This window comes from Podarcis vaucheri (assembly GCF_965113315.1).
Source record: "Podarcis vaucheri genome assembly, chromosome: 10".
Classification (NCBI taxonomy): domain Eukaryota; kingdom Metazoa; phylum Chordata; class Lepidosauria; order Squamata; family Lacertidae; genus Podarcis; species Podarcis vaucheri.
Window position 1 is genome coordinate 17280973 of NC_138748.1, and position 27134 is coordinate 17308106.

The 27134-nt window shown below is 43.2% G+C and overlaps 1 protein-coding gene and 1 long non-coding RNA gene across 15 annotated transcripts in view; one reads left to right on the forward strand and one right to left on the reverse strand.

Annotated features, from left to right (window-relative positions):
* Nucleotides 1-27134, reverse strand: part of LOC309541781 — a 575734-nt gene that overhangs the window by 417483 nt on the left and 131117 nt on the right. The window contains exons 1-3 of one of the 2 annotated variants that reach the window (XR_014223927.1): nt 6521-6570; nt 6415-6475; nt 6139-6377 (exon numbers count right to left, since the gene is read on the reverse strand). This is a non-coding gene — a long non-coding RNA (uncharacterized lncRNA). Of the gene's footprint in view, nt 1-6138; nt 6378-6414; nt 6476-6520; nt 6571-27134 lie in introns of those variants that run through there. The other variant, XR_014223926.1, reaches the window with a different exon arrangement.
* CADPS2 (calcium dependent secretion activator 2) overlaps nt 1-27134 on the forward strand; it is a 367142-nt gene that overhangs the window by 78829 nt on the left and 261179 nt on the right. For all 13 annotated transcript variants that reach the window (XM_082239470.1, XM_082239476.1, XM_082239475.1 and 10 more), the window contains exon 2: nt 8335-8448. In XM_082239470.1, the coding sequence (XP_082095596.1) occupies nt 8335-8448 (114 nt within the window). The remainder of the gene's footprint in view (nt 1-8334; nt 8449-27134) is intronic.

A 27134-nucleotide genomic window follows, 5' to 3' on the forward strand; every position in this document is an offset into this window, starting at 1 on the left:
TACTAGCCTGATGCAAACCCCCATGCAGGAAATGCTTTTCTCATATATATATTATAATTAAGGAAAGTGGGAAGTCCATTTGTACATTGATGAAGGCTCGCACATACCTTGAGATCAGTGTGGCATTCATTACAAAGTAATATTCCTTTTGTTGGAGCCTGTCAGCCAAACTGAGGCAAAACACATAGGCTAGCCTTGTCAGTTAATGGTTCAATTTTGCTAGCACAAACTATGTAATGATTGAAACCATTACCTTCCTTTTCTGACAGAAATTCTCTTAGATCTCATCTGAACCCTGGAGATGCCAGATAGGACCAGCAAGGCATTCTGCCACCTGGGCACCAGCTTCCCTGAGCAACTGCTGTTGCTTTAAGTTGCTTTTTTTGCCACTGGCGTGGCAAAAAGCAGTGTTCGAAATTAGCCAGGCGCATTTTGCCCCTGCCTATCAGCCACTTTTGCCAACAAAGGTCCGTATAGTAAAAGCTATGGTTTTCCCAGTAGTGATGTATGGAAGTGAGAGCTGGACCATAAAGAAGGCTGATTGCCGAAGAATTGATGCTTTTGAATTATGGGGCTGGAGGAGACTTCTTGGACTGCAAGAAGATCAAACCTATCCATTCTTAAGGAAATGAGCCCTGAGTACTCACTGGAAGGACAGATTGTGAAGCTGAGGCTCCAATACTTTGGCCACCTCATGAGAAGAGAAGACACTCTGGAAAAGACCCTGATGTTGGGAAAGATGGAGGGCACAAGGAGAAGAGGATGACAGAGGACGAGATGGTTGGATAGTGTTCTTGAAGCTACTAGCATGAGTTTGACCAAACTGCGGTAGGCAGTGGAAGACAGAAGCCTGGCGTGCTCTGGTCCATGGGGTCACGAAGAGTCGGACATGACTAAATGACTAAACAACAACATCAGCCACTTGCGACCAAGCAAAGATGCCTGGGTGCCAGAATGGTGCCTGATTATCTCCACCATCTGGAGGCACATGCCTAGAGATCCTTGAATCTTGACTGTTTTCACACACTCATACCACATCCTGTAGAATTCTATTAGTTATAGTTTATCTGCAAAATCGGAACAAATTTCAGGAAACAAAAAGCTTTGTCTGTGCAGCCTGAGCAATCGCCATTAAGGAAAAGAGGTAGGAATGGACCAATATATAAGTAGACTGTCCCTGGATCAAGTGACTTTTCTTCTTTAAGTTCTCAGAGCTCTTAACTTAGCCTTAAAATGCACTTCATTGCAAATGAAGCAGTAGGACTGCCCCAAAACTTTTGTAGGGGCAAATAATACTGAAAGTGTGATTGCATAACAATTTCCCAGGAGGACAAATCATGATGAATGCATAATAAAAGTAACATTTGGGGGGACTCTCTGACAACTCAGCAAGGGGAAATAAATGCACATTTGAGGGGATCTGGAACTTTTTTCTTCAGCCAGTGATGAACTTGTGTATTGTATTTAGTAGATGGGAAATGCAGAAAATCAAACCCATAAAAGAAGTTACTGCTACCTTACCTGCGTCATATATCTGCTAAGGAAGGCCCTTTGATGGTCCTCCCTGAATAACTGTGTTTTCTGGTATCCTTATGTTAGACCAGCATTTTATTTTTCTTCCTTTACTAACTTATTAAGAAGATTAAACCCAAGTTTTATATGAGACAAGTTGTGCCTGCAGAAACCACACTAAGCTTTTATGGACACATCTGTGCTTGGGTGAAATGGGAAAATGCCCAATGCAGATCACATAACTAATTGGAAAGGTTTTCTGCCACTGAGCTGTCCATTCAAGAAATGGAAACTATATCCTGCAAAGGATTTTAATATGGGGCCAGGGCTGGGAACCTTATTAGTTGGTAAGACTTTCCCAAGTCAACCTCTTGGTTGATATTAGCGTTCCATGACAGGTGACTCTGAGTGAGGAAGATAATTCCACCAAGCTCTAAAGTCTCATTACTAGAACTGCTTTTCCTTCATTCTTCATGTGTTTTTCTGGTCGACATAAACTTATGACGTAACAAATCTGTTAGTCTTTTACGCCGCTACAGAATTTTTGTTTTCTCCTTTGTGCTTTTCGGGTATTTAAGTTAGACTTCTGTCTGAAGTAGGATTTCTGCATTTAGAAATAAATTAAATATCTGTAGTTTTTGTGAGAGTTTTGAAGAGAAAAAAATATTGTCTGAAGAACTGGTGTGTGTCAGTTACCTCTGAAGTTTTGGTTCATTGTTTGTGTGGTGGTGAGGACGGCGTGTATGTGCATGCTTTTTGTGACTGATCTTGATTTCAAGGTGTAAATTGAATGTTATTCTAGGCTTTTTCATCTTTTAAAGAAATTATACATAAAGCACAAATGGATAATCTAAAATAACACACAGTAGATGGCTTCAGAGGCTTAATAGTGAAACAACAGAGGATGCAGAAGGCTTAAAAGCGAATGGTCTTCTTTTTCAAAAAAACAACAACCGTGAAATCGGGCCTAAGAGAGGTGGGAAATATTTTTATGGGCCTCTTTTAAAAAGTTGGTTCATATACCAATAAATATGTTGCTTTGGTCTTTGAGGATATAGTAACCAATGAACCATTTCGTCACCCAAATTAAAAACTAGGAAGTATTGTGAAAATGACTAAACCGCTTCTGGCGCAACGGAACACCGTGACGGAAGCCAAGGTGCATGGAAACGCCATTTACCTCTGCGGACAAACACCGGCTCCGTAGGTATGAAAGAGGAAATAAATGCCGCACCCCATAGTCGAATTCGACTGGACTTAACCATCCAGGGGTCCTTTAAATGCTGAAGTGGAGGGATTGGTCTTTAATCCATAGCAACAGAACCTGCCAGTAACTATGGGTGAAGCAACAGCAGCCACAGAATATGACGAAGCCAGCCATAGTGATCTGTATTGCTGCTATAGTGGTCACCTGTCTTCCTTTACAGAAGACCGCTCTCTATTAAGAGAGTAGTCCCTTTGAAGGAGTCCTCTACTTGAAGGGCTAACTAGTTCAAGTAGTGATGACTCTAGGAATAGATTACAGGGGCCTCGAAAATTTGCTCATCCACAGTAAACACCCGGACAACAGACTGAACAGGTACAGTTGCTTTCTCTACGGTGAGATGCACTGTATCAGTAATTTTCCCCAGAATTTGTGTCCATACAGAAAAATGGGGAAATGTTAATTTTATGCAGATCTGTGCCATCTTTTGCATCCCTCTCTTTGGAGGGTGGTGGTGCCATCCTAATTGCTGCATTTTATCATTCTGCACTAATTTTTAGAAGCAGGAAATAACCACGTAGTCATTTGCCCAACTGCATACACTTGTAACAGATATTAAAAGTGATGGAGATTAAAAAGTTCAGACAGTAGTTGCAGTTGTTCCAGTATCATTCCTAGCATATTTCATCAGTTTGCATTTGCTTCTTTTGGGTAGTGAATCATAATCCTCTTAACTACTTGTACGCAGTAAGAATCTCAGAGGCAGTTCTTATTTTTGTGGGGTTTTGCTTGCCTGTTTCTGTAAGGAGAAATTAAATACCTGGTTTAGCGTTTTTTTGCTTGCTGTTACTAGAAAAAGGGGCTTCAGCCACAAAAGAGTTATGCCATCTACTGGCATATCTGTATATTTTGGAAGAACCATAGGAGAAAGACAGCAGCAACTAACTCAGACGATACTGTGTTTTTAGAAAACAGAATCACACAGATTGACAAAGGCAGTGATATCTCTGCTATTTATTTATTTATATTTCATATAATTCATTCGCTGCTTGATTGCAAAATACCCCTAAAAGGTAAAACAAGGGGAGAATCACAACCCTCCCTTCAAACATACGAAAGTTAAAATACTAAAACATATTAAAATTGAGACCTCAACGTTCTAAACATCTATTTATTTGCTTTGCAACATGAAGCTACAAATGATTAAAGTATTAGTTAAACAGAGCTGGTAACAGTATCTAATTGCAAAGCATTTCGGAGAACAGTGAAACCATTTAGCATAATATGAGTATGGCAAACTGTAATGTGCCTTCATTAGCAAACAGTGCCTTTTGATTTGCGCAAAGAAGAATAAACATTATGCCTGCCTAATAAAACAATTCTGTGTGTGTTTTTGCAGGAAATGGGCAGAAAGCTTAGCATTTGTTTGTCAGCGGTTTATTTGCGATGCAGCATGTATCAGGGAAACATTTTAATGACCAGCTTCAAGATGACACAGTCTTGTCGAAGAGGAAAGTATAGACCACATTTGTCAGGTGGCTAGAAAGCTTGATGCCCTCTTAGAGGCTAATGTTTTGGACTTTCCAGTTCAGGACGCTTGAAATGTATATGGAGGGAATGGAGAACCTGTGGTCCTCCAGATGTTGTGAACTTGGCTGTGCTTGTTGGAAAAACGCCCGGGAAGGCCGCCACCTTCCCAAGACACCGGGGCGTCTCTCCGGTGGTCACCCTCTGGCTGTAAATCTTCCTCAGTCCAGAGAGACCGGTAATAAGCGACCCCTCCCTCCTGAGAGGAGCACAATCAGTATCTCTAAACTACCGTATTTTTTGCACCATAACACTCACTTTTTTCCTCCTAAAAAGTAAGGGGAAATGTCTGTGCGTGTTATGGAGGGAATGCCTACGGGTGGCATGCCTACGGATTTTCCTCCTCTAAAAACTACATGCGTGTTATGGTCGGGTGCGTGTTATAGAGCGAAAAATACGGTACTTTATTTACAGTCTATACACAGAGAATCCATCAGCGTGTCTGCTCTCTCTGAGCAGCAGTACAGAAGAGCACACTTCACACAGAAGCGAAAGTAACTTCTTCACAGTACTGAGACTGTGCTGAGACTTCCTGTCTCACGCTCTCAGACACTCGCATGATATAAACAACCATTGTGCTGCTCTCTGAGCAGCTGGTGAGATAAAAATCCTAACAGTGCTCGCTAGAGCTGATGGAAGTTTGGAACCCAACAAAAGATTCCTGCATTGCAGGGGGTTGGACTAGATTACACTCTTGATCCCTTACAACTCTGCAATTCTACGACTCTATGAAGCTCAGAGGGCCGCAGGTTTCCAATATTTATTTATTTTATTTATTAGATTTATATGCCGCCCTTCATCATAAGATCTCAAGGCGGCTCACAAAATGAAACACAAGACAAAAACAAGTAAATAAGGAAAAGAGAACAGCAAAACAGTACCTGAAGTATACCTGAAGGCGCGTCTCCATCCCCATCGTTCAGGCCTGACACTGAGGTCCAGCGCCGAGGGCCTTCTGGCGGTTCCCTCACTGTGAGAAGTGAGGTTACAGGGAACCAGGCAGAGGGCCTTCTCGGTAGTGGCACCCACCCTGTGGAACACCCTCCCTTCAGATGTCAAGGAAATAAACAACTATCTGACTTTTAGAAGACATCTGAAGGCAGCCCTGTTTAGGGAAGTTTGATGTTTTATCATGTTTTTAATATTCTGTTGGGAGCCACCCAGAGTGGCTGGAGAAACCCAGCCAGATGGGCGGGGTATAAATAATAAATAACACATTATCATTACAATGGTACCTCAGGTTAAGAACTTAATTCGTTCCGGAGGTCCGTTCTTAACCTGAAACTGTTCTTAACCTGAGGTACCACTTTAGCTAATGGGTCCTCCTGCTGCTGCCGCCGCACCGCTGCCATGTGATTTCTGTTCTTATCCTGAAGCAAAGTTCTTAACCTGAGGTACTATTTTTGAGTTAGTGGAGTCTGTAACCTGAAGCGTCTGTAACCTGAGGTGCCACTGTATTATTATTATTATTTATTTATTATATACCCTCCCCTCCTATACCTGTTCTAAAGCCACGCAGACTGAATGCAAGTCCGCTCACCCTTGCGTTGCAGCGCAGGCTCTTCAAAGACCCTGACGGGGGATACTGGGATCAGCATCTAGTTCGGACAGGTGATTCAGGCGTAAGCCCATGGCTGCCTATCTGGAGCTGAATCCTAGCCTTCACCCGGGATTGGCAAATGGGAGTGCAGGCTCAGGTGCAGACTGGGGCACGGGGTGGAGCTGATGGAGCAGGAAGGCTTCTCTCAGGTCCATGACCTGGCCATTTAAACAGCCCACACCTGGAGCCCTTACCTGTTATTTCCCTTGTCGGGTTCCCCACCTGCCTTCCTGTCAGGAGTGTGTGCAGGAGCCAGGCCCTGTGACCAACAGGACTTTGCAGGACTGGGGCCTTCTTAAGTTTGTTCTGAAGAGGCAAGGCGCAGCCTCACAGGTTAAGCCGATTGGTAACTCACAGCACCTGGTGGCAAGAGCTGGGAAGGGGTATAAGGTCAGCATTTCCCTTTGGCTCTTTGCCACAGCAACACGCTTCCTGCCTTGTTGCGTTTGGCTTCTTGCTTCCTGATCTTCGAACCTCGGCTTCTTGACTCCCTTCTTCTTGATCCTCGGACCCTTGACTTTTTGACTCCTTGCTTCCTGATTCTCAGACCCTTGGCTTCTTGACTCCTGGCTCTCTGACCCTTGAACTCTTGGCTTCCTGACTCCTGCCTTCTAGACCCCTGTTCCTGCTCCCACCCCACCATCTTGTCCCCGGTCCTGACGTCCCCTACCAGGTCTTAGATTGCTCGTGAACCGGACCGCGGCACTTCCCTCAATTCAAGTGATGGTTTTATGACCTTGCTGTGGCTAAGGTGGCCGTCGTGTTCTGGGGCCAGGTAGGAATTTGCCCACCGGTCAAATTGGATCCAGCCTGGTGGTTTTGCCTACCTCATAGCAATCGTCACAACTTGTTTGGGCATTGGGGAAACCTCAGCCTGGGATGGAGGGGAGGTTGTAGTCTCTATGTGCCTCTCCAAACGCTGGGTATCCTGTTAAAGGGATTGGGGGGGGGGGAGCGGCCATTTCTTTATGCCCAGCCAGGGCCCAGACTGATGGCACTCTTCCAGACAGCAGTCCTTGCAGGTATTGCCCTATTTGAAACCCCTGTACAGATTGACCAGAATATCACTTCTGGCAGGTGGGCTGGAATTTTTTAATTGCCCAAGCCAAGGCTCTTTCATCTGTATTCAATGAAGATGTAGCCTGTTTTGATCCAAAAACCAGTCTCAGTTGTCTTTGGATTCTCTGTGGGGTTGGGGACTGAGGAACGTGATGTCTGGGCTCACAACTGCTAGGACATAAGACTCCTAACTATTATTTATGGTGGGTTTTGATGTACAAAAGTGGCGGGTAATTGTTCGCCTTTAGTGCTGCAAGTCTTAAGGTTTTCATTCTTGTTTGGGTTTTGTGGAAGGGGGGAAAACAAAAACTTGTTTTGTTTAGATTGAGCAGTTAAGCTAGTTGCTGATCTTTGGAGTGATCGTTCTGAAAAATCTTCAGGCAAAACTGGGGCATGTTTTGTCCCAGTTAGGGATTCTGGGCAGGGAAATGGTTCACAGTAATGGGGGAAAAGGTATATTTAAATTTCCTGGTTTTCGTAGTACTCTTGTAATATGGCCTGTAGTCTCCATTCATGCTGCTGCCTTGATGACATCTCTCCCATCGTGCACATAAGCTCATTTCTGCTGCTTAAAGTGTGTACAGTGAAGTGTGTGTGTATGTGTTGGGGGTGAGAGTGCATCAACATACATGCCCTTCCCTCCATCTCTTTGTGTTCACACCACTGTGCAGTTGGAAACTTTTCAGATTTTAAGCATAGGGGATGAGTCCATTTTAACCAGGGAAATGGTAAAAGTAGTAGGAAATTATTGTGTGACTGTAGGTTATCAGAACATGAAATTAAAGCTGTTCTGTATAACAAATTACATAGATTTTGTAGAATAAACAAAATTGTGTTATCTATCTTATCTTAGGATTGCCATATTTTGGGAAGTGAAAATCTGGACACAAAGGTTGTTGAGCTTTTTATTTATTGGTTTGTTTGTTTTTGCCTATATTTGTTGAGTGTTTTCTCTCTCTCCAAAATATCCCCCCCCCCAACATAGCTGTCAACTTTTCTCTTTTCTTGTGAGGAATCCTATTTGGAATAAGGGAATTTCCCTTTTAAAAAGGGAAACATTGACAGCTATGCCCCCAAAACAGTTTTTAAACATTTTTTAAAAAATTCCGGCAGAAAAACCCACTCCCACATTGGGCTGCCATTTAAATTTCCCGAACATTTAAAATGGCTGCCAAGTTCTGGGAATGTCTGGGAAATTCCAGACATATAGCAGCCCTAATATCTATCCAGGTGTGGTTACTAGCAGTTATTGAAAGTAATGGCATACTGAGTTAAAGGAGGAAATTGATGTGTGGGACAACTAAGAGTTTTTAAATATTGGAACGAATCAAAACGTGTAGCTTTGCTGACTGAATTTTTGCTTTCTCTCCAGCTGAACAAGCAACAGCTACAGATTGTGAAGGAGCGCTTTCAGGCCTTCCTAAATGGAGAGACACAAATTGTGGCTGATGAAGCATTTTGTAACGCCGTTCGAAGTTACTATGAGGTAAGTTGAACATGGTTGTTCCTGGGGCAGTGCCTAAAATGGGTGGGAACATAGGCGTGTGTGCCAAAATCCCCGCCCCCAATTTTATAGTACTATTTGTAAGTGTGTGAGCTCAAGGTTACTTAATTGTGTGAATACAATTTATTAATTTTGCTCAGTGCCTCCTAGGGATTGGAGTTGACAGAGGTTTAACATAAGATTTTCCGAACAACCAGAAAATGTTATCCCTTCCCCCACATTGATGGTGACATGCTGCTGATCTGCTGCCACGTCCAGCACAAATCTTGTCACATTTCGACACATTCTGCTCAGCTAGGGATGTAAGAGGGCATCATTTTCTACTCCGCTCTGGGTTTGTCATATGCAGTAGTGTTTCTGTTCTGCTGCAGTTTGCCTTCTGCCAGCAATTAAGTTATGTGTGTCACATTCCACTATGGTGATATTGCAGTAGAGAATACCAATTGTGCTCACCTGATTGATTTATTGCTCTGGACCTGAGATGAATAAGAGAACATAGACAATTCCTACTCCTGTTTCTTGTTTTCATTGGAATTCTCTGACATCCCTACTCTCAAAATCTGAATTCGAGATACCACCAGCTTAACTTTAGAAAACGAGGTCCCTGAGGCCCGACCGGAGCAGGAGTTACTATCGGGAAACTCAGAAACTAGGGCAAACGAGCCCACCCAATCCCCTCTGCTAGGAAAGAAGGTGGGATCCGCTCACTTGACTGAGTTGGAGGAGTGGCTGAACAGCACAAGAGCACAATATTTGGACTTGGACAACTATCCCTACATTCTGATAGGGCTGTATAAAGATCTGCTGAAAGAATACTCAACACAGATAAGCAAAGAACTTGAGCCAATCAAAATTTTCCCCTCGGAATGTTTGGGCCTGCTTACTTCCCTGACTTGGCTAATTAGGAGAAAAGAAGACTGCCGTCCCCATAAAGCAGTCAACAAGAAGCCAAATGGAAATAAAATTCAGTCAGGCACTGAAATACCACCAGCTTTTTAAGCTTTCAGAAACTGGTAGGCTGGAATCTGCTGATTATCTACTTATCCAAGCAGTAGTACCTCCTTGTTTCCATATGGTCCAACCCTTCCAAGTCTGGTGCCTAATAGAAACTTCACCATCAGTACCTTACCACATTTATCACTTTGCACCAAAGTTGATCCACCTGAAAGTTAAGCTACTTCATCCTGTCTTCTGCATACTTCCTAGCTATCTCAGGTAAACACCCTTTGGAGGAGAGTGGAACATCTTCATTCTGGAAACCTCTGCTTGTGTCATTGATCCTACCAGCACAAATTTAGTGCATGAGCTAGAATATGTCATTTTTTGTGGCAAAATGTTTCCTGAGCATAGCTCATCATATCCTACATATAACAGAATAATTGACTCAGTCAACAGAATAATTAAAGCATATTCATCGCATTCATTCATCGCAGGTCATATATGTGCAATGCACAAACAAAGATATCAATTGGTGGACACCAGAGAATCATCACAAAAGATTGCAAAGATTAATAAGCAATTTTTCAGCTGGGTTAGCCAGCTTTTTTCAGTACTACTGAAGACCCCAGCAGATATGATGCATTGTTAGCTAGAGTATATATTTTATATATACTAATATGTTTTATTTTATATATACCAATTTTTTATTTTTTACTAATATATTTTATGTGGTTTTTTTTAAAAAAGTCATGTTTTTAGGAGTATAATAGAGTGCCCTAACTACAGTAGTGCTTATTTTACAGCATCTAAAATATTTGTCAAATATGAAAATCCAGAAATCAAGTATTGAACAACATTGATCTAGGACCTTGGAAATTGAAAATCAGATTTAATTCTGGCTTCTATTTAATTTTTCTGCCTTTCCCTGGATCTTTTCCCATTCTTGCTATAACATTTTCAAACACATCTCTTATTACCATGAGGTCGAAGCCAAAAGGCTTGCAAGCCTAATTATAGATTGCTAAGTGTGGAGAGGCAAATTCCCTCCTGCTTTCCCCCCATATTACAGATGATACCACACTAGAAATGGCATATGAAGAGCTTAAAAAGTCTTCTGCAGAACTCTGAATAGACTTCAAGTCACAAGCTTTTGTTGTGGTGATATAAAGGAGCATTTCCCCAATGGGAACATTTTATTACAGTCCTTTTGTCATATGTACCCAACACTGAGACATGGACTATTTTGGCAAGCTGTAGAATCAATGAACAAATAGACCAAACTGAATGTCTGAAGAATATGCTTCCTAATTCTGGTGGCTGTTCGCTTTGAGACAATTCTGCAGAGCAGGCCTGCAGCGCAAATTTGGTGACGCTCCCAGTACAAAGTAGACCTTGATCACAAGGCTAATTATCAGCAGAAGAGAGGCTGTGCTTGCAGCGATCATTTAGTTATGCAATAACTCACTTGAAAGAGAGTAGGACTGTGCCATTGGTAATGCCATTGGTCTTGGCTATTCCAAACAACATCTACTCAGAATCGATGGGGGGAAACTAGAAGAATTGAGTCTGAAAGCATACTGGCAACAAAAGAGAGAGGAAGAGATAATTCCAGAAGTAGAATCCAAGAGAAGAGAGGCAAGCCTTAAGCCAGTATTAGGAGGGGAAGGATTGTATTCTGGAAGAATGAAAACCCTAGTGTGCCAATCAAAATGCACTGGTTACTCTCTGGTTTCCTGCGTGCCAGAATAAATGCTTTTCTCCTAAGCACCAGCTTGAGGCTTAGCTCTTCCCTTCTACACCAGGAAACTGACAACAGAATGCTAGAGTCTTTTGAAGCTTTGTTCAGAGTATTTACTGTAGGGAACCAGGCATACTTTCAACGAAGGGGAGGAAACGGATAGGAGGGGTAGAACTGTATGAGTACAAAGTTGGGTATATAGATGTCTGCTGCAAGGACACTAAAGTCTGGGCCCTGTACTGCTGTATGTGATAACTTTAGAAGCAATGCGGTTTCAGGGTTAGTGTTAGACTAGGGCCATGGACCAAATATTTGCTTAGATTTGAAGCTCACATGGTGAGGCAGTTGCGTTCTTAGCCCAAACCATATCAAGGGGTTGTTATGAGGATTAAATGTGGAAAGGTAAGCCTGTGCACCATCCTGAGAGCCTTGGAAGAAGAAGCATGGGATAAAAAAATCTAAATTTTATTATTGCTAATAGTATTTGAAGGGGATGGGTTTTCTGAGTAGTTAAGGACATGTGTATCATTAACCAAAGCAAGTACAGTGGTACCTCTGGATGCAAATGGGATCCGTTCCGGCGCCCCGTTCACATCCTGAGTAGAAGGTAACACACGACTGTGCGTCTTCACGTGTGCGGGTCATGTTTTGCCGCTTCCGCACATGCATGTGATGTCATTTTGAGCATCTGCACATGTTCGAGTGGCAAAACCCCGAAGTAACATGCTCCGTTACTTCTGGGTCACCATGGAGTGTAACCTGAAAACGCTCAACCTGAAGGATATTTAACCTGAGGTATGACTGTACTGTATATTATTGTTCCTACATTCATAATGCAAGATCTAAAAACAGGAGATCTCTGCACTTTTTCAGCAGCTGCTGATTACTGCCCTCTGTGGTGAAACTGAGTAACCGTAGACTCATGGAAGAACCACCAAGACCTGGCCTGACTTCACCCACCCAGAGTGTCCATTGGTTCTTCCTGTTCAGGAAGAAGTATTAAAAATGATCCTATTTTAGATATCATGGACTGGCTGGATGCAGAGCAATGGTGGTAGGCAGCAGTTAGGGATCACACAAGGGAAGAAGGCTCAGAGCCAGGGGATTGGTGGTGGGACGGCAATGCGTGGTCAGAGGGAGAAGACTGGGAGGAAGTCATGTTGGAAGCAGAAAGGGCAACAGGGTTTAGTGAGCAGGAAGAGACTGTGGCAGAGAGCAGTCCAGAATCGGAGGCAGAAGTGGAGGCTGCAGAGGAGGCAGGCCAAGAGGCAGAGATGAGGCAGGCTGCTGAAGAAGCCAGGGGGTCTCCCCCTCCTCCTGTGACCACCTCCCCTTCCCCCTGGTTTCCTAGAATACGCAGAGAAATGAAAAGTACTGAGGAGAGTTTGGTTGTATGCAGACACAGTCCACAACTGCTTGGAAAAACCCCTGGAGAAGAGGGGGTGTAGGCGGCTGTCGAAAGGCAGGAACCTTCAGTCCTTGCAACTGCCTCATTGGGGCAAGACCTACTGGGAAGAGTTGCTGCGATCGCTAGGCCTGCACTGTTTGGGGTTTTTTGAAATAGTGTTCACTTCACGAACACTGTGTTTTTTATTGCTGGCCAATGCCTGACTCCAGCTCCCGACATTAGCTGAGCTTTGCTTGATCAAGGAGGTTTGCCTGAGCTCTATTGTGCTTGCATTTCTGGTCGGTCTTCTTGGTCTTGACTGTTCTTCTGCATTGCCCTTGGGTCCAGACTCCAAATCACTACCCTGTCCAGTGTGAGCAAATGCTTAAACATGCAGCTTCTTTTTCCAGCCAACGCAATCCACCCCACTTCCCAGACCATTTTTTTTTTTTTGGTCATAGTAGTTATTTGCACACTTGCGACTGAAATGTGTCTGAAAGCGCTCTGTTGCAATGAGCAACACCGAATCTTCAAGAAGCTGTACCCTGTCAAATCATGAACTAATTTTTATGTAAACTTGAGCAGGGCAGTACAGTCATACTTCGGGTTAAATGTGCTTCAAGTTAAGTATTTTCGGGTTGCGCTCTGCAGCGACCCAGAAGTAACGGAGCACGTTACTTCCGGGTTTCACCGTACATGCATGCACAGACAGTCAAAATGACGTCACGTGCATGCGCGGAAGCAGTGAAATGCGACCCACGCATGCACAGATGCGGGTTATGTTTGCTTCAGGATGCGAACGGGGCTCTGGAACGGATCCCGTTCTCATCCTGAGGTACCACTGTATGTTGAGTGGAGAAACTGCAAAAACAGGACAATGTATCCATGGCTGAAATCCCATAAAGAAAAATGAGCAGCAAAGTGCTAAATTTATGTAATCAGCGTTCATGATTGCTTGATGAAAACCAATGGAGAGCAAATTTATGCCTTCAAAATGGCCTGTTCCGGTAACTGAGGACCTCTTGACAGTAATCTTGTTTGATATTGGGGGAAGGGAGGAGAGAGTGGGTACGAGGGCTTTGCTCAATTTGCATTTTCCACTACAGTGATATACTGAAAGGGCAAACTGGGAAATCAGGATTTTTACAAGCTTGTATTCTCTAAAGAAATAGTTGTAATGCTGTCGGAACAATTGTTCTTATCATGTTCCCTTTTGAAGGCTGCCTTACGATCTACTTAATGGCTAAAAGTAGTCTGTAGTTTTGCTGAGGGGTGAGGGTAATATCAATATCCTTTTTTCTTTTCTTTTTTGGAGACATGCCTTAAATAAAACATCATGGCTGAAGAAATTAATTACTCGCTCTACTTGTATGGGAAATATTATGGCTGCAACACTTCTGTTTAGTTAGCAGTAACTACCTCATTAAGGAATTGGTTCCACTGTCTGATCTGCCCTTGTTACCAAAACTTTCCTCTAATTACTCAGTTTATTTATTTTTCACTTTTAGCAAACGTAAGTTCATTGTTTAGCTCATTGCTTTCAAATGTAAATAGGCCTTTTCTTTTCCTTTATTACCCTATGAGGAATTGTGTTATGGTGTGCCTACTGAACATGCGTTATTTTGTCTAAATGAAGGAATTTTCCTGCTGTCCTTACATATCACCTATCTGCTGGCCATGTGTGAGTTCTTCCTGCTTTCTCAATCTGTTCCCCATAGGCCTGAAGGGGGCAGGGAGGGCAGGAGGGCAAGCACACCAAACTTTGAGGCCCCAGTGCCCATTTCTTCATCCTGATGTGGCTGTGAAATCTTCAGATAAGCATTATGGGTGAGGTACAAAGTCCGGACAAGTGGAAGACCAGCTAGTCTTTTTCCTTTCCTGAACAGGCGGAAGAACTTTTACTGTGTTTACATAATCCAAAGAGTGATGGGGAGTGGCGGTTTCCTAAAAGTGGGGGGAGAGTATCAGAAACTAGGCTGTAGTATTCAATAGTTGTTATCTTCTATATGTCTGAATTGGTTGTGATTCCTCTAATATTGAACAGGATAACAGCTACAGCTGTTGGCCGTCAATAGGGCTGGGCGATACTTGTAACTGCTTTTCAACATGGTGATATTTCACCTGCTAAATATAGGGTTGCCATATTTCAAAAAGTAAAACCACTGCCTTCTAGAAATCCCCCCCCCCAGATGTCATTTCCGCCTTTGAAATCCTGGTAACGTCTGGGAAATCTCAGACGTATGGCAGCCCTACCAAATACTGTGATATGCTGATAATATCGCAATGCATGGAATTTATCTTGGCTGCTCCTTCCCACCTCAGGAGAGGAAGAAGCAGCTGAGATACATCAACCAGCCCAATGTGATCCCCAATTCATCTCAGGCTTGTGTGTGGTCCAGAGGGGCTTGATTGAACTGCTTAGCTGATATGGGGGGAGCTCCTATTTGACTAAAAAGGTAAAGGTAAAAGACCCCTGACAGTTAAGTCCAGTCGCGAACGACTCTGGGGTTGCGGCACTCATCTCACTTTACTGGCCAAGGGAGCTGACGCTTGTCCGCAGACAGTTTTTACGTGTCATGTGGCCAGCATGACTAAGCCACTTCTGGCGAAGCCAGAGCGGGGCACGGAAACGGCGTTTACCTTCCCACCATAGCGGTACCTATTTATCTACTTGCACTTTGCCATGCTTTCAAACTGCTAGGTTGGCGGGAACTAGGACCGAGCAATACCCTGTCGTGCGGATTCGAACTGCTCACCTTCCAATCAGCAAGCCCTAGGCTCAGTGGTTTAGACCGCCCCACGCCCCCCTATTTGACTACCTGTAGTCAAATGGCCCAAGCTTACCACAAGGAATGGGGAGCAGGTCTACTTCTCAACCTTTTCTGGCTTACAAAAGTATTTAGTAGGTTTATTTCCCCAAGGCATCTAGAATACAGTGGTACCTCAGGTTACATACGCTTCAGGTTACAGGCGCTTCAGGTTACAGACGCCACTAACCCAGAAACAGTACTTCAGGTTAAGAACTTTGCTTCAGGAAGAGAACAGAAATCACACAGTGGCGGTGGTGGCAGGGGCCCCATTAGCTAAAGTGGTACCTCAGGTTAAGAACAGTTTCAGTTTAAGAACGGACCTCCGGAACAAATTAAGTTCTTAACCCGAGGTACCACTGTACATCAAATAAGGACTGTCTTCTAAACAATTAAATCATATCTCTGTCTGACTTTGGATTTGCATTTAAACAGAAAGCTGGATTCCCACCCCCCTGCTGTGCACAATAATAACCCTTAAGAAACACCCAGAGACTATTCAAAATACATTCTCCCTCAAAGCTCCTATTTACACCTGGCAATACAGAATGCTGAAACCGCACTTGTCACATAGATCTTTTAGTAAATACAACCTTGGTGGAACAAAGAAGTAAGCCATCCATTCTAATGGCTTCTGAAAGCTCAACTAACAAAACCTGGATGACTTTTTTTGAGAGAAAGAGTGAGAGCGAAGCAATGTTTATTTCCAAAGCACTTTTCATCCTGTGGGCTTTCTAAGCAGATGCTGGCAGAAGGTTAAAATTTTAAGCATTCCCTCCTTCCCCATTGCTTCATCTCTCCAAGTTGGAAAGGAACAAGAGGCATTGGCCCTCTTTTATTTATATATAGTAAAGGCTGCTAGAGTTTCACGTTTTTGCCTATTCACCAGTAGTTTTGCTCAATAAAGGTAATGTTCCTAATGCAAATTAGTCAACAGGCTGATAGTTAACCAGCCAGGTGTGTGTAGGTAACTCTTATTAATGGGTAAGTATTGGGAATTACACGTGGAATCGAGAAGGGAGAATTGCTGGTGGGGGGGTTGATAAGGAGCCTCAGTATTGCAGCAGAAAAACTTGAAAGCTGTGATCTTGTTCCTTTTATCCATTATTTATAATGCCATTATATCATAGTAGATTTCAATTTTATTTTCTCCTGTATGCATTTTAAGTACAATTGTGAATGTAGTTAAAATGCTTCTTTTTCTCCTGGGCTTGCTTTGAAATTCTGTGACTTCTATCTATTTCATGCAGATGCACACGTTTTTATTATAAGCCCTGGATATAGACAATAAAAGAGATAGCAAAAAACAAAAGTTATTAGAATTGGGCCACAGAACCCTGTAGAAATCTTTGTGTGCCATGGAAGCTTTAATGTGTTTATTATTTTTATTGCTGTAACAGTTTGTTTTGAAAATGGTTACCAGGAGCTAACATCACTACCATTTCTTCCTGAACATTTCTGTATGCTTGTATTTTTATTGGTTTGTTTTAAAACTGTTAGGAGCAACACTCAGAACCAGCCACTCATTACAGCATAATATTTAAAGTTCCAAGAATCCCTAGATTTTTAAAAATTCTATTTTTGAGGCAACTGCTAGAGACATAATGGTATTCTTACATTAACTTCTTTATTCCCCCCTCCCTCCTCAAGTTTCCTTGTATTCATTTATAAGGTACAGCCATTTCTCTGGATATTCCTGAATGATATCATCTTGCAGAGCATTAGACTGAAACAATTTCACTCAATATATGACTTTTAGACTACATCTGAAGGCAGCCCTGTTTAGGGAAGTTTTTAACATTTGATGTTTTATTGTGTTTTTAATATTCTGTTGGGAGCCGCCCAGAGTGGCTGGGGAAACCCAGCTAGATGGGTGGGGTATAAATAATAAATGATGATGATGATGATGATGATGATGATTAGTAGTAGTAGTAGTAGTAGTAGTAGTAGTAGTAGTTACCACAGTTAGGGCTCTAGGACTTACCTGTTCATTAAATTAGTGTTGGTATTTAGCCTGATAATTTCTGGAAAAAATTGCTACCAGAAGAAGCTCTAATAACTACAGTGGTACCTCGGGTTAAGAACTTAATTCGTTCTGGCGGTCCATTCTTGACCTGAAACTGTTCTTAACCTGAGGTACCACTTTAGCTAATGGGGCCTCCCGCTGCCGCTGCGCCGCCACTGCGTGATTTCTGTTCTCATCCTGAAGCAAAGTTCTTAACCTGAGGTTACTCTTTCTGGGTTAGTGGAGTCTGTAACCTGAAGCGTCTGTAACTGTGACAAAAGGATTCTGTACTAGATGAGCATTTTAACCTGCTCCACCAGGGCCAAATGCCAAGATTGTGTATATATTTTTGGAAAAATAACATGTAGAAATTCTTTGCAAAAATGTGTAGATTGGGGTAAACTGCATGCTGACATGTATATTTAGAAGAAATTCACACTAAGGTGTGTGTGTGTGTGTGTGTGTGTGTGTGTGTGTGTAAAATTTTACTGCGGGCTTTTAAGAAAACCACACTGTGATGTGGAATTGTGAACTGCACTTCAGAATGGAAAAATGAGAAATGGAGAGAAACTTCAATTGACAGATTCATTCATCCCTATCGCAGGTTTAGATGTCTGATCCTTGGTTGTGCATGCAAACAGTGGCAGGGGATTGCTCTTGTGTGCTCTCTGTGCTCCAGCTGCTGCCACTGGTAATGGGATCCCCATACAAGTGCATGCCTTTAAATCTCATGCAGTCTTGAGCGCCGATTCCCTTGCGCCGAGGCTAGCACAAATTCAAATCCTCTTAAAAGTTGATCTTTTAAAATTGGATTATTGAATTAAGAGCAATGATCGGTGCTGAAAGCCTAGTATAATTATGTGTGGCTTGCTGAGGACTTGCTACAGCAGCCAGTCAGGGGAAAGGAGGGGACAGGATTTAGAGGACCAAATTCATGATTTAGCAGGATAGTATATTTTAGTTATAAGTTTGCTAATACGTAAGTAATCAGCATTTAATTAATCTACCCATTAGCTACTCATGTGTTGAAAATGAACAGTATATTACATCAATTGCGTATTGCAGGCTGAAATATCAACTGCATTCAAAATTATACCTCTGAGAATACAGCTTAATAGGCCACTTGGTGGCCCATTAGTGTAACATTGTTGTTTTTCTGTATCCTGTGCCAGATGAATTAAGCATAATTCATTTCTCTACTGCAAAAACTTACCTAATTTTGCAGAGCGCTATGATTGAAATCTCATTTCTCTTGGTAACAGTAATAAAAGAATGTAGAGCCTGCTGAAATATCTTATCAGGCTTCATTTGGCTGCTTTTAAGGTGGGGTATTATCTGTAGAATTCAAAATGCATCACAGTGATAGGCTATGAGCTATGGCTCATATCTTCTGGTAGACACAATCCAACTATGAAAATGTCCCCTAAGCTCTTTATTCTATGCAGATGTAATGAAATCACTTGTGGCACTCTTAAGAAAGCTTAATGGAGATGTTTATTATATAGGCCACTTCGAATGGGGTGGAACAATCAGCTCAAATTATTGCTGTTGAAGGTAGCCTAGTTCCATCTTTTATAAAATGGAAGGAATAGGAAGATCCTAGGTGTAGCTGGTGGGGAAACCAAAAGTTTATATGTGTGTCCACCTATCTGGAAATCTGACACTCACTGGACTAGCATAGAAAATTCTGGATATTGCCCAGTATAAGATAAGCATGTTCAGAGCTCAGATAGGCCAGTCATTTGCCTTCATATCCCTATGGTGGAAACGTGACTCTTAATTTCTGGAAAACATGTTTGAGTTCATTTTTAAGGGCCAATTGTTTATCTGTTTCACATATTTTGGTCCTGGATGTGGTGCGGAAAACTTGGGCGCAGGCTGATTTTGGTTGTTGCGGGATTATTATGATCTGCGCAGGACCTTCCGGTTATTTGATATAATTTTGAGGCCCTGAGATTCCAAACAGCGTTCACCAAAAGCAAAGTATCTTGGCAGTTAACAGTGTTGGCACTGGCTGTGTGTGTGTGTGTGTGTGTGTGTGTGTGTGTGTGTGTGAAGAGAGACCTGCCAAAGCAACCTGGTTTTACAGATGAAGAGGAACATAGTCTGTACTATAAAGAATACTTCATACTGACTGCAGTTTGTTTTGCTGGAACTTTTGCCCCCAAACAATTGGCATTTTTATATTGTGGAGAGTTGTATTAGCTCACTTTTGTCACACTGCTGGACATAGAAGGAAAAAAGAAACCAAGCACAACATTTAAACCTGGATAGCTCAGTTGGTTAGAGCACTGTGCTGATAACACCAAGGTTGCAGGTTTGATCCCTGTATGGGACAGGGGATTGGATTAGATTATCCTTAGGGTCCCTTCCAATTCTACAATTCTATTATTCTATGTGGCTGAAAAGCAATGCCCTAATGTTTTGCATATGCAAGACTGCCCTTAACATTCAGCAAGCCCCTCCAGTATTAGGAACTTTGGCAGCCATGCAGCAAAATTTGTAAAGAAATATTTGGGGGATCTGAGAGTCTCCTCCTCTCTCATAAGCAGAAACTAGGATGGAAAACATTGAGGAGCTGGCAAGAGAAGAAGCGCTGCCTCTGTAGAGATTCAATTTAAGAGAAGGCTAAAAGGTGATACTGGAAGAATGCTCTTTAATCTGAGACATGACTTGAGAACGTATGGAAGAGTGGCTGCTGGAACAGAGCAAAGACCCAGCATCCCGGTCTCACAGCAGCAGAGGTGTTGCCTATGGGAAGACTACAAGTAGGAGTTCAGCACAACAGTACTGTTGATGTCCAGCAGCTGGTATTCAGGGGCACCCTGAACTTAGAGGTATGACAGGGCCATTGTGACTTTGTTGCTTAGCCGTATCCGACTCTTTGTGACCCCATGGACCAGAGCAAGCCAGGCACTCCTGTCTTCCACTGCCTCCCGCAGTTTGGTCAAACTCATGCTGGTAGCTTCAAGAACACTGTCCAACCATCTTGGCCATTGTGACTAGCAGCCATCAATAGTCTTGTTCTTCATTAATTTTCCTAACCCCATTTAATCCCATCCAAGTTGGAGGCCATGTCTACATCTGAATTCTAGAGTTTTAACTGTGCGAAGAAGTACCGTCCGTTGTGAATGGTCCAGTGCTCACAATGATCACAGTTGCCAGTTGTCATTGGGTGTCACAGGTGAAGGGAAGGCCCCAAGAATGACACAAGAGACTGGTGTAGGGATGAATGAGGCCACTACTTTTTTGATTACAGGAAAGAGTAGGTTTGGCTAAAGCATTGGGCGTAGGGCTGCCATATTTCAAAAAGTGAAAATCCGGACACAAAAGCTTTTGCCAAAATCTACACTTCTGACATGGGTTGCCATACATTTGGATTTTCCTGGACATTTCCGCGATTTCCACGTGGATGCTGTTTATGAGGGCTGAATCCTGGCTATGTCTGGGAAATTCCAGATGTATGGCAGCCCTAATTGGGCATGTATCCCACATCAGGCAGTCCAGATTGTGATAGGAACCTGGTGGGGTTGAACTTGTGCCCCCAACATGAATTGGGCGTCACAATCCCACACAGGTCACCATTGGGAGAGGTTTTTTTGGCCCATTAGTGAACTCCCGGACAGAGTCACCCCTTCTGGACCCCTGTAACGGGGTAGGTAAACCAACCCCTGGATAGTTAAGTCCAGTCAAAGGCAATTATGGGGTGCAGCTCTTATCTCGCTTCTGGCCGAGCAAGCTGGTGTTTGTCTTCAGACAGCTTTTCTGGGTCATGTGGCCCACATAACTAAACCACTTTTGGTGCAATGGACCATTGTGATGGAAGCCAGAGCTCACGGAAACACGGTTTACCTTCCCGCCGCAGTGGTACCTATTTATCTACTTGCGCTGGTGTGATTTCAAACTGCTAGGTTGGCAGGAGCCTGGGACAGAGCAATGGAAGCTCACCCCATCATGTGGATTTGAACTGCCGACATTCCGATTAGCAAGCCCAAGAGGCTCAGTGGTTTAGACCACAGCGCTGCCTGTGTCCCTGATACCTCTGTGACTAAGGATCCAGCCCAGTGCCTTATCCACTGTGAAGAAGTATTGTCCATCATGGCAGGTCCAGCATTCACGATGATCACAGGATAGCAATTCCCAAGCGGAGTGTCGGAAATCTAGGGTTGCCATATTTCAAAAAGTGAAAATTTAGACACAAAAATTGCTGAGCTGCGAAAGAAAGAAAGAAAGAAAGAAAGAAAGAAAGAAAGAAAGAAAGAGTTGAAGTTTTGGAGCTCTTTAATGAAATTTGCCTTTTAATGGGTTGCCATACATCTGGATTTTCCCAGATGTTTCAGTGATTTCCTCCCAGATACTGTTTTCGACAGCCGGATCCTGGCCACGTCTGGGAAATTCTTGATGTACAGTATTGCAACCCTAGGAAAGCAAACCACTGTGCCACAAGAAAATGGTTTCCATGTTTTAGGGAAGTATGTCAATCAAATAAAGAAGGCTGTGGAGGAGGTCCAAATCAATAACCAATTGTAGCCCCTGATTTGTAAGTTAATAAATATTGTCATTTTTTTAAAAAAGATGTCCCATTTTTCTCCACTTCTCCCCCCCCCCCAAAGAGATCTTTGCACCAAATTTAGTTGTCATTTGGTGACTGTGGTCTGACTTTGTTTCATGGAGGGTAAGGCTCTGTCCTACCTAAAGTATCAGAAACCATATGCCTCTGAATGTTGCTGGGGAATAAAGGTGTGGAAATTGCCACATGTCCTGTTTTCTGCTTCTCAAAGGTATTTGGTTGACCACTTTGAGAATAGGATGTTTGTCCACAGGAGGCCTTTGGTGTGGAGCTCTTACATTCTTATGTAAATCCACAAGAGAAAATAAACATATTGATATAATGAATGAGACCAAATTTGACTGAATAGGAAACAGGTTCTCATTAGAAAGAGGCCTCCGAAAGAATCTTTCCAGTGCCTATAAAATACTAGACCACTAAATGTTTGATATTTTTTTCTGAAAGTCAATGGCTCTAAAGGGAGAAATTACTATGACTAATCTGCCTCAGAGTTACTGTTAAAGCTATGTGAACCTTGACACCTAATTGGGATGCAGAAAAATAGTCTAATTTATAAAAGTTTCCATTTTGCATACTAAAATCTGAAGGGATTAAACTGTAGCCCAAATGTTCGTTAATCTTTCTGTTAAAGCGTTGCTGTCTGAAGTGCAGCTGGGTGATTACTAAATTTAAATGAATTTAATATTCAGAATGCATTCTGAAAAGCCATTATGCAAGTTATAACTTTTTCAGCCATCATTCTGAATCAATCAACTTTGCACAGAATGAAAGAACATGTTTTGTTACTTTTCAAAAGAGAAAAGTTCCTCGTTTTAAAAGAGAAGCTGGGAAGGAGGTGCAATCTTCTGAAACATTATTTTCCATTTAAAAGTTGTATTATGTCCATTAGAAGTAATGCTTTAGGCTGAAGATGGAAAGAAAGAGGCAGACACCAGCCTCAGAGTACAAATTGTCCACAGCTTTATTTAATTTCTACAGTCAATAAATGGATTAACATGTAATAAAGAAGAGGTAGGAAGGGGCCCTGGATCTCAAACTCAATCTCTTAAGACAGGTATGGAGAACTTTTGGCCTTCCAAATGTCACTAAACTACAACTCCCATCAGCGCCAGTAGGCATGGCTAATAGCCAGAGATGAGAGTTGTAGTATACAACCCTGGGATAACCCTGATAGATTGGGTAGGTTGCACTTCCTGCCCAGCCTGAAATGGAGGTGAAGCCATAAAGGACAAGCCATGAAGGACAGATAGGCCTCTTCTAAATCATCATCATCACCACCACCACTCAGATCTTGTGGCATGGAGAAAGTAGGTTTTCTCCTTTTTTGATGACATCAGAACTTGGGGACATCCAGTGGAGATGAAGATTCAGTACAAACAAAAGAAAGTACTACTTTGCACAGTGCATCGCTGGGCAGTGGAATTTGTTCCCATGCGAGACTGTGATGGCTGCCATCTTGGATGGGATTAGGCAAATTCAGGGAAAATAAGGCCACCATTGACTACTAACTCTGATGGATATGTGTCATGGTGGTGTAGTGGTTAAGAGCGGTAGACTCGTAATCTGGTGAGTCAGGTTCGCGTCTCAGTTCCTCCACAGGCAGCTGCTGGGTGACCTTGGGCTAGTCACAGTTCTCTGAAGTCTCTCAGCCCCACTCATCTCACAGAGTGTTTGTTGTGGGGGAGGAAGGGAAAGGAGAATGTTAGCCACTTTGAGACTCCTTAAAGTAAAGGTACCCCTGCCCGTATGGGCCAGTCGTGTCCAACTCTAGGGTTGCGTGCCCATCTTGTTAAGAGGCCGGGGGCCAGCGCTGTCTGGAGACACTTCCGGGTCACGTGGCCAGCGTGACGAATCTGCTCTGGCGAGCCTGCACCAGCGCAGCACACGGAAACGCCGTTTACCTTCCCGCTATAAAGCGGTACCTATTTATCTACTTGCACTTAAGAGTGCTTTCGAACTGCTAGGTTGGCAAGGTGCTGGGACCGAACGACGGGAGCTCACCCTGCCGCAGGGATTCGAACTGCCGACCATACGATCGACAAGTCCTAGGCGCTGAGGTTTTACCCACAGCGCCACCCGCGTCCCTTTGAGACTCCTTAGGGTAGTGATAAAGAGGGATATCAAATCCAAACTCCTCTTTTTCTTCTTGGAATACTACTCACTATTGATGCAGAGTAGATTCCAATGTATAGTTAGCAGAGTAAAAACTTAAACATGTTTCAGGATTCCCAAAAATAGACCAGAGGCAAGCAATATTTCATCCAACATAGCTTTGCTTCTACTGAAGGCAAATGAACATAATGGTCACAAATCCAATACATTCAGGATTGGCACTGTCCATAAGAAATCCAGTTGCAGCAGACTTAAACTTACTATAACTTATAGTAAGTCTAAACCCTTAACACTAAGCATACTAGGTACAGAACAACAGTCCAGAAGGAAAAGAGACAGAAAGATAAAGTGGAATCCAGGCTCCTTCTGGCCTCACTATTATAGTCAGCATGACCTCGACAGATAGAGATAACAGAACCAGCTGAAACCAGCTGTATGAAGTTTCTCTGAAGGAATAACTCAAATACATGAACCTTCTGCTTGTTTCTTTTGCACAGAGGAGCTTCCAGAACCCTCTTGAATTAAGTAGAATAGGAAAGACCTATTCTTTCTATACTAAGAAATGCAAACTGACGATATATTCCTCCTCCACTGTGAGAATAGGATGCTAGACTAGATGGGCCAATCCAGCGCGTTCTTCTCATGGGAGACTGGGCAATTTCATTTCAGTAGCTCTCAAGTCACTTGATCTTCTTCTAATGGCCAGAAGGCCCACATCTCACAGGAAGCATTCTCAGGACATATGCCTTGGCTAGAGGCCAGTGCCATCACTTTCTGTCCCATAGCTCTCCCCTCACCACAGGCCTCGCTGTGGATTTAAGTTGAGGTTTGTGTGTTCATGATACCCTTGTGCCATAACAAAAACGACTGAAGCATCCAAATTAACCTGTGTGCTTTGATTTTACTGGTGCATTTACTTCTTTGATAGTTTTGTCACATTTAATTCATATATTTATTGCAACCATTGAAAGAAAACTACACTTGATCTGTAACACAAATAACAGCTGCCATGAACTGGCAGGCCAACAGGGAGGAGAAAGAGGATGCTGGCAAAGGGGGTTGCCAGGACTGGGACACACTGGGGCAAGCTGGGGATGAGGAGAGGTTGGTGTAGGAAGTACTCACAGGGTGGGGAAAATTGATGAGCAGACGCTTTGACTTGATTTCATTGGAACTGAGTGAAGATGGCGGCTGCCAGCAGCAAAAAGACCTTTGGATTGATTCGGCAGAAACACCAGCGTGTGAGATGCTGCAAACTTATAGAGGGGAATCCACACAGAAACACATCATTGCCTGTTTTAACTCGCTTGTGGGAACAACTCAGAGGCCGCAAAAGAAGGAATAACAACAGGAAGAATTGGAGGAACCATTGGAAGTGACAATGAAAAGCAGTGGAGATATGAGATGATCAGAACCCTCCAAACTTGAAGCATGGGAAGTCCTATTAAAATTTTATAATCTGGCAGAATATTTGGATTATTTGATATGTATATGTATAATTTGGAATATTTAATGTGATTGGATTGTTAAAGTGGAAAATTTAATAAAAATTAATTTTTTAAAAGGGACGTACTCACAGGGTGACAGGGGAAGGGGCCCAGTGCACAGGAACCAGACCAGCAGGGACCCAGAGCGAGAGGGGCCCCTGTCTCCCTGAACACTTCAGGCTCTGAGACATAGGGAGCAGCTGACAGGGTCTTCAGGAGATAGAGGCAGGCAAGGGCCCACAGCTCAGCTCCATAGCTGGCCAGGTGTGGCTCACTAGCTCTGGGAGGAGGGGTGTGATTCCTCAGCTGAAGGAGGCTTGGAACAGGTGAGGGTCACCTGCCTCATCAAACCCAGATGCTGCAATCAGCATGGAAAGTACAAAAGGCAATCAGGGCTGAGGTGCTGTGCTTGCATGTTGACAGGCCTCTGCTTGGATGTTCCAGGGTCTTTGAGGGACTGTGCTTTGGTTTGGACTTTGGACACATGGATGGACCCTGGACTGGGGACTTGATATACTGACTTGCCGCCAGGTAGGCCAGGGGTTTGGGGCAATAGTGTCTTCAGTGTCAGATTTTGTTGCAGGATGACTTGTGAAGTTCTAGCAATGTGACCCCACATCCATGGGTTTTAAGTTTCAGGGAACCATGCAGTGTTATGTTCAAGGCTGCAGAAGATGACATGTTGTTGTTGTTTAGTCATTTAGTCGTGTCCAACTCTTCATGAATCCATGGACCAGAGCATGCCAGGCACTCCTGTCTTCCACTGCCTCCTGCAGTTTGGTCAAATTCATGCTGGTAGCTTCGAGAACACTGTCCAACCATCTCGTTCTCTGTCATCCCATTCTCCTTGTGCCCTCCATCTTTCCCAACACCAGGGTCTTCTCATGAGGTGGCCAAAGTATTGGAGCCTCAGCTTCACGATCTGTCCTTCCAGTGAGCACTCAGGGCTGATTTCCTTCAGAATGGAGAGGTTTGATCTTCTTGCAGTCCATGGGACTCTCAAGAGTCTCCTCCAGCACCATAATTCAAAAGCATCAATTCTTCGGCGATCAGCCTTCTTTATGGTCCAGCTCTCACTTCTATACATCACTACTGGGAAAACCATAGCTTTTACCATACCGACCTTTGCTGGCAAGGTGATGTCTCTGCTTTTTAAGATGCTGTCTAGATGACATAGCAGCAGAATTACCCATTTTGCTAATGCTCCTTGCTTCTACTGGAGATCTTGTATTACCCTGACTTGTTTTCGGGTGCATTTCCTGTTTGCCAGCATCTCACATGGGCTGCCAGATTAAAAACAGGCATTATATATATATATAACAAGAAGCCGAAAGCACCAGCCTGAAGATGACGAGTGAGACCTCGTCGAAACGTCGCACAGACACCCCGACTCTTACACGGGAAGACACCCGAAGACACCAAAACCTGCATATATATATATATATATATATATATATATATATATATATATATATATATATGCTTTCGTAGATTTTCATGGGTACAGGAATGCAGGTTTTGGTGTCTTCGGGTGTCTTCCCGTGTAAGAGTCGGGGTGTCTGGGCGACGTTTCGACGAGGTCTCACTCGTCATCTTCAGGCTGGTGCTTTCGGCTTCTTGTTA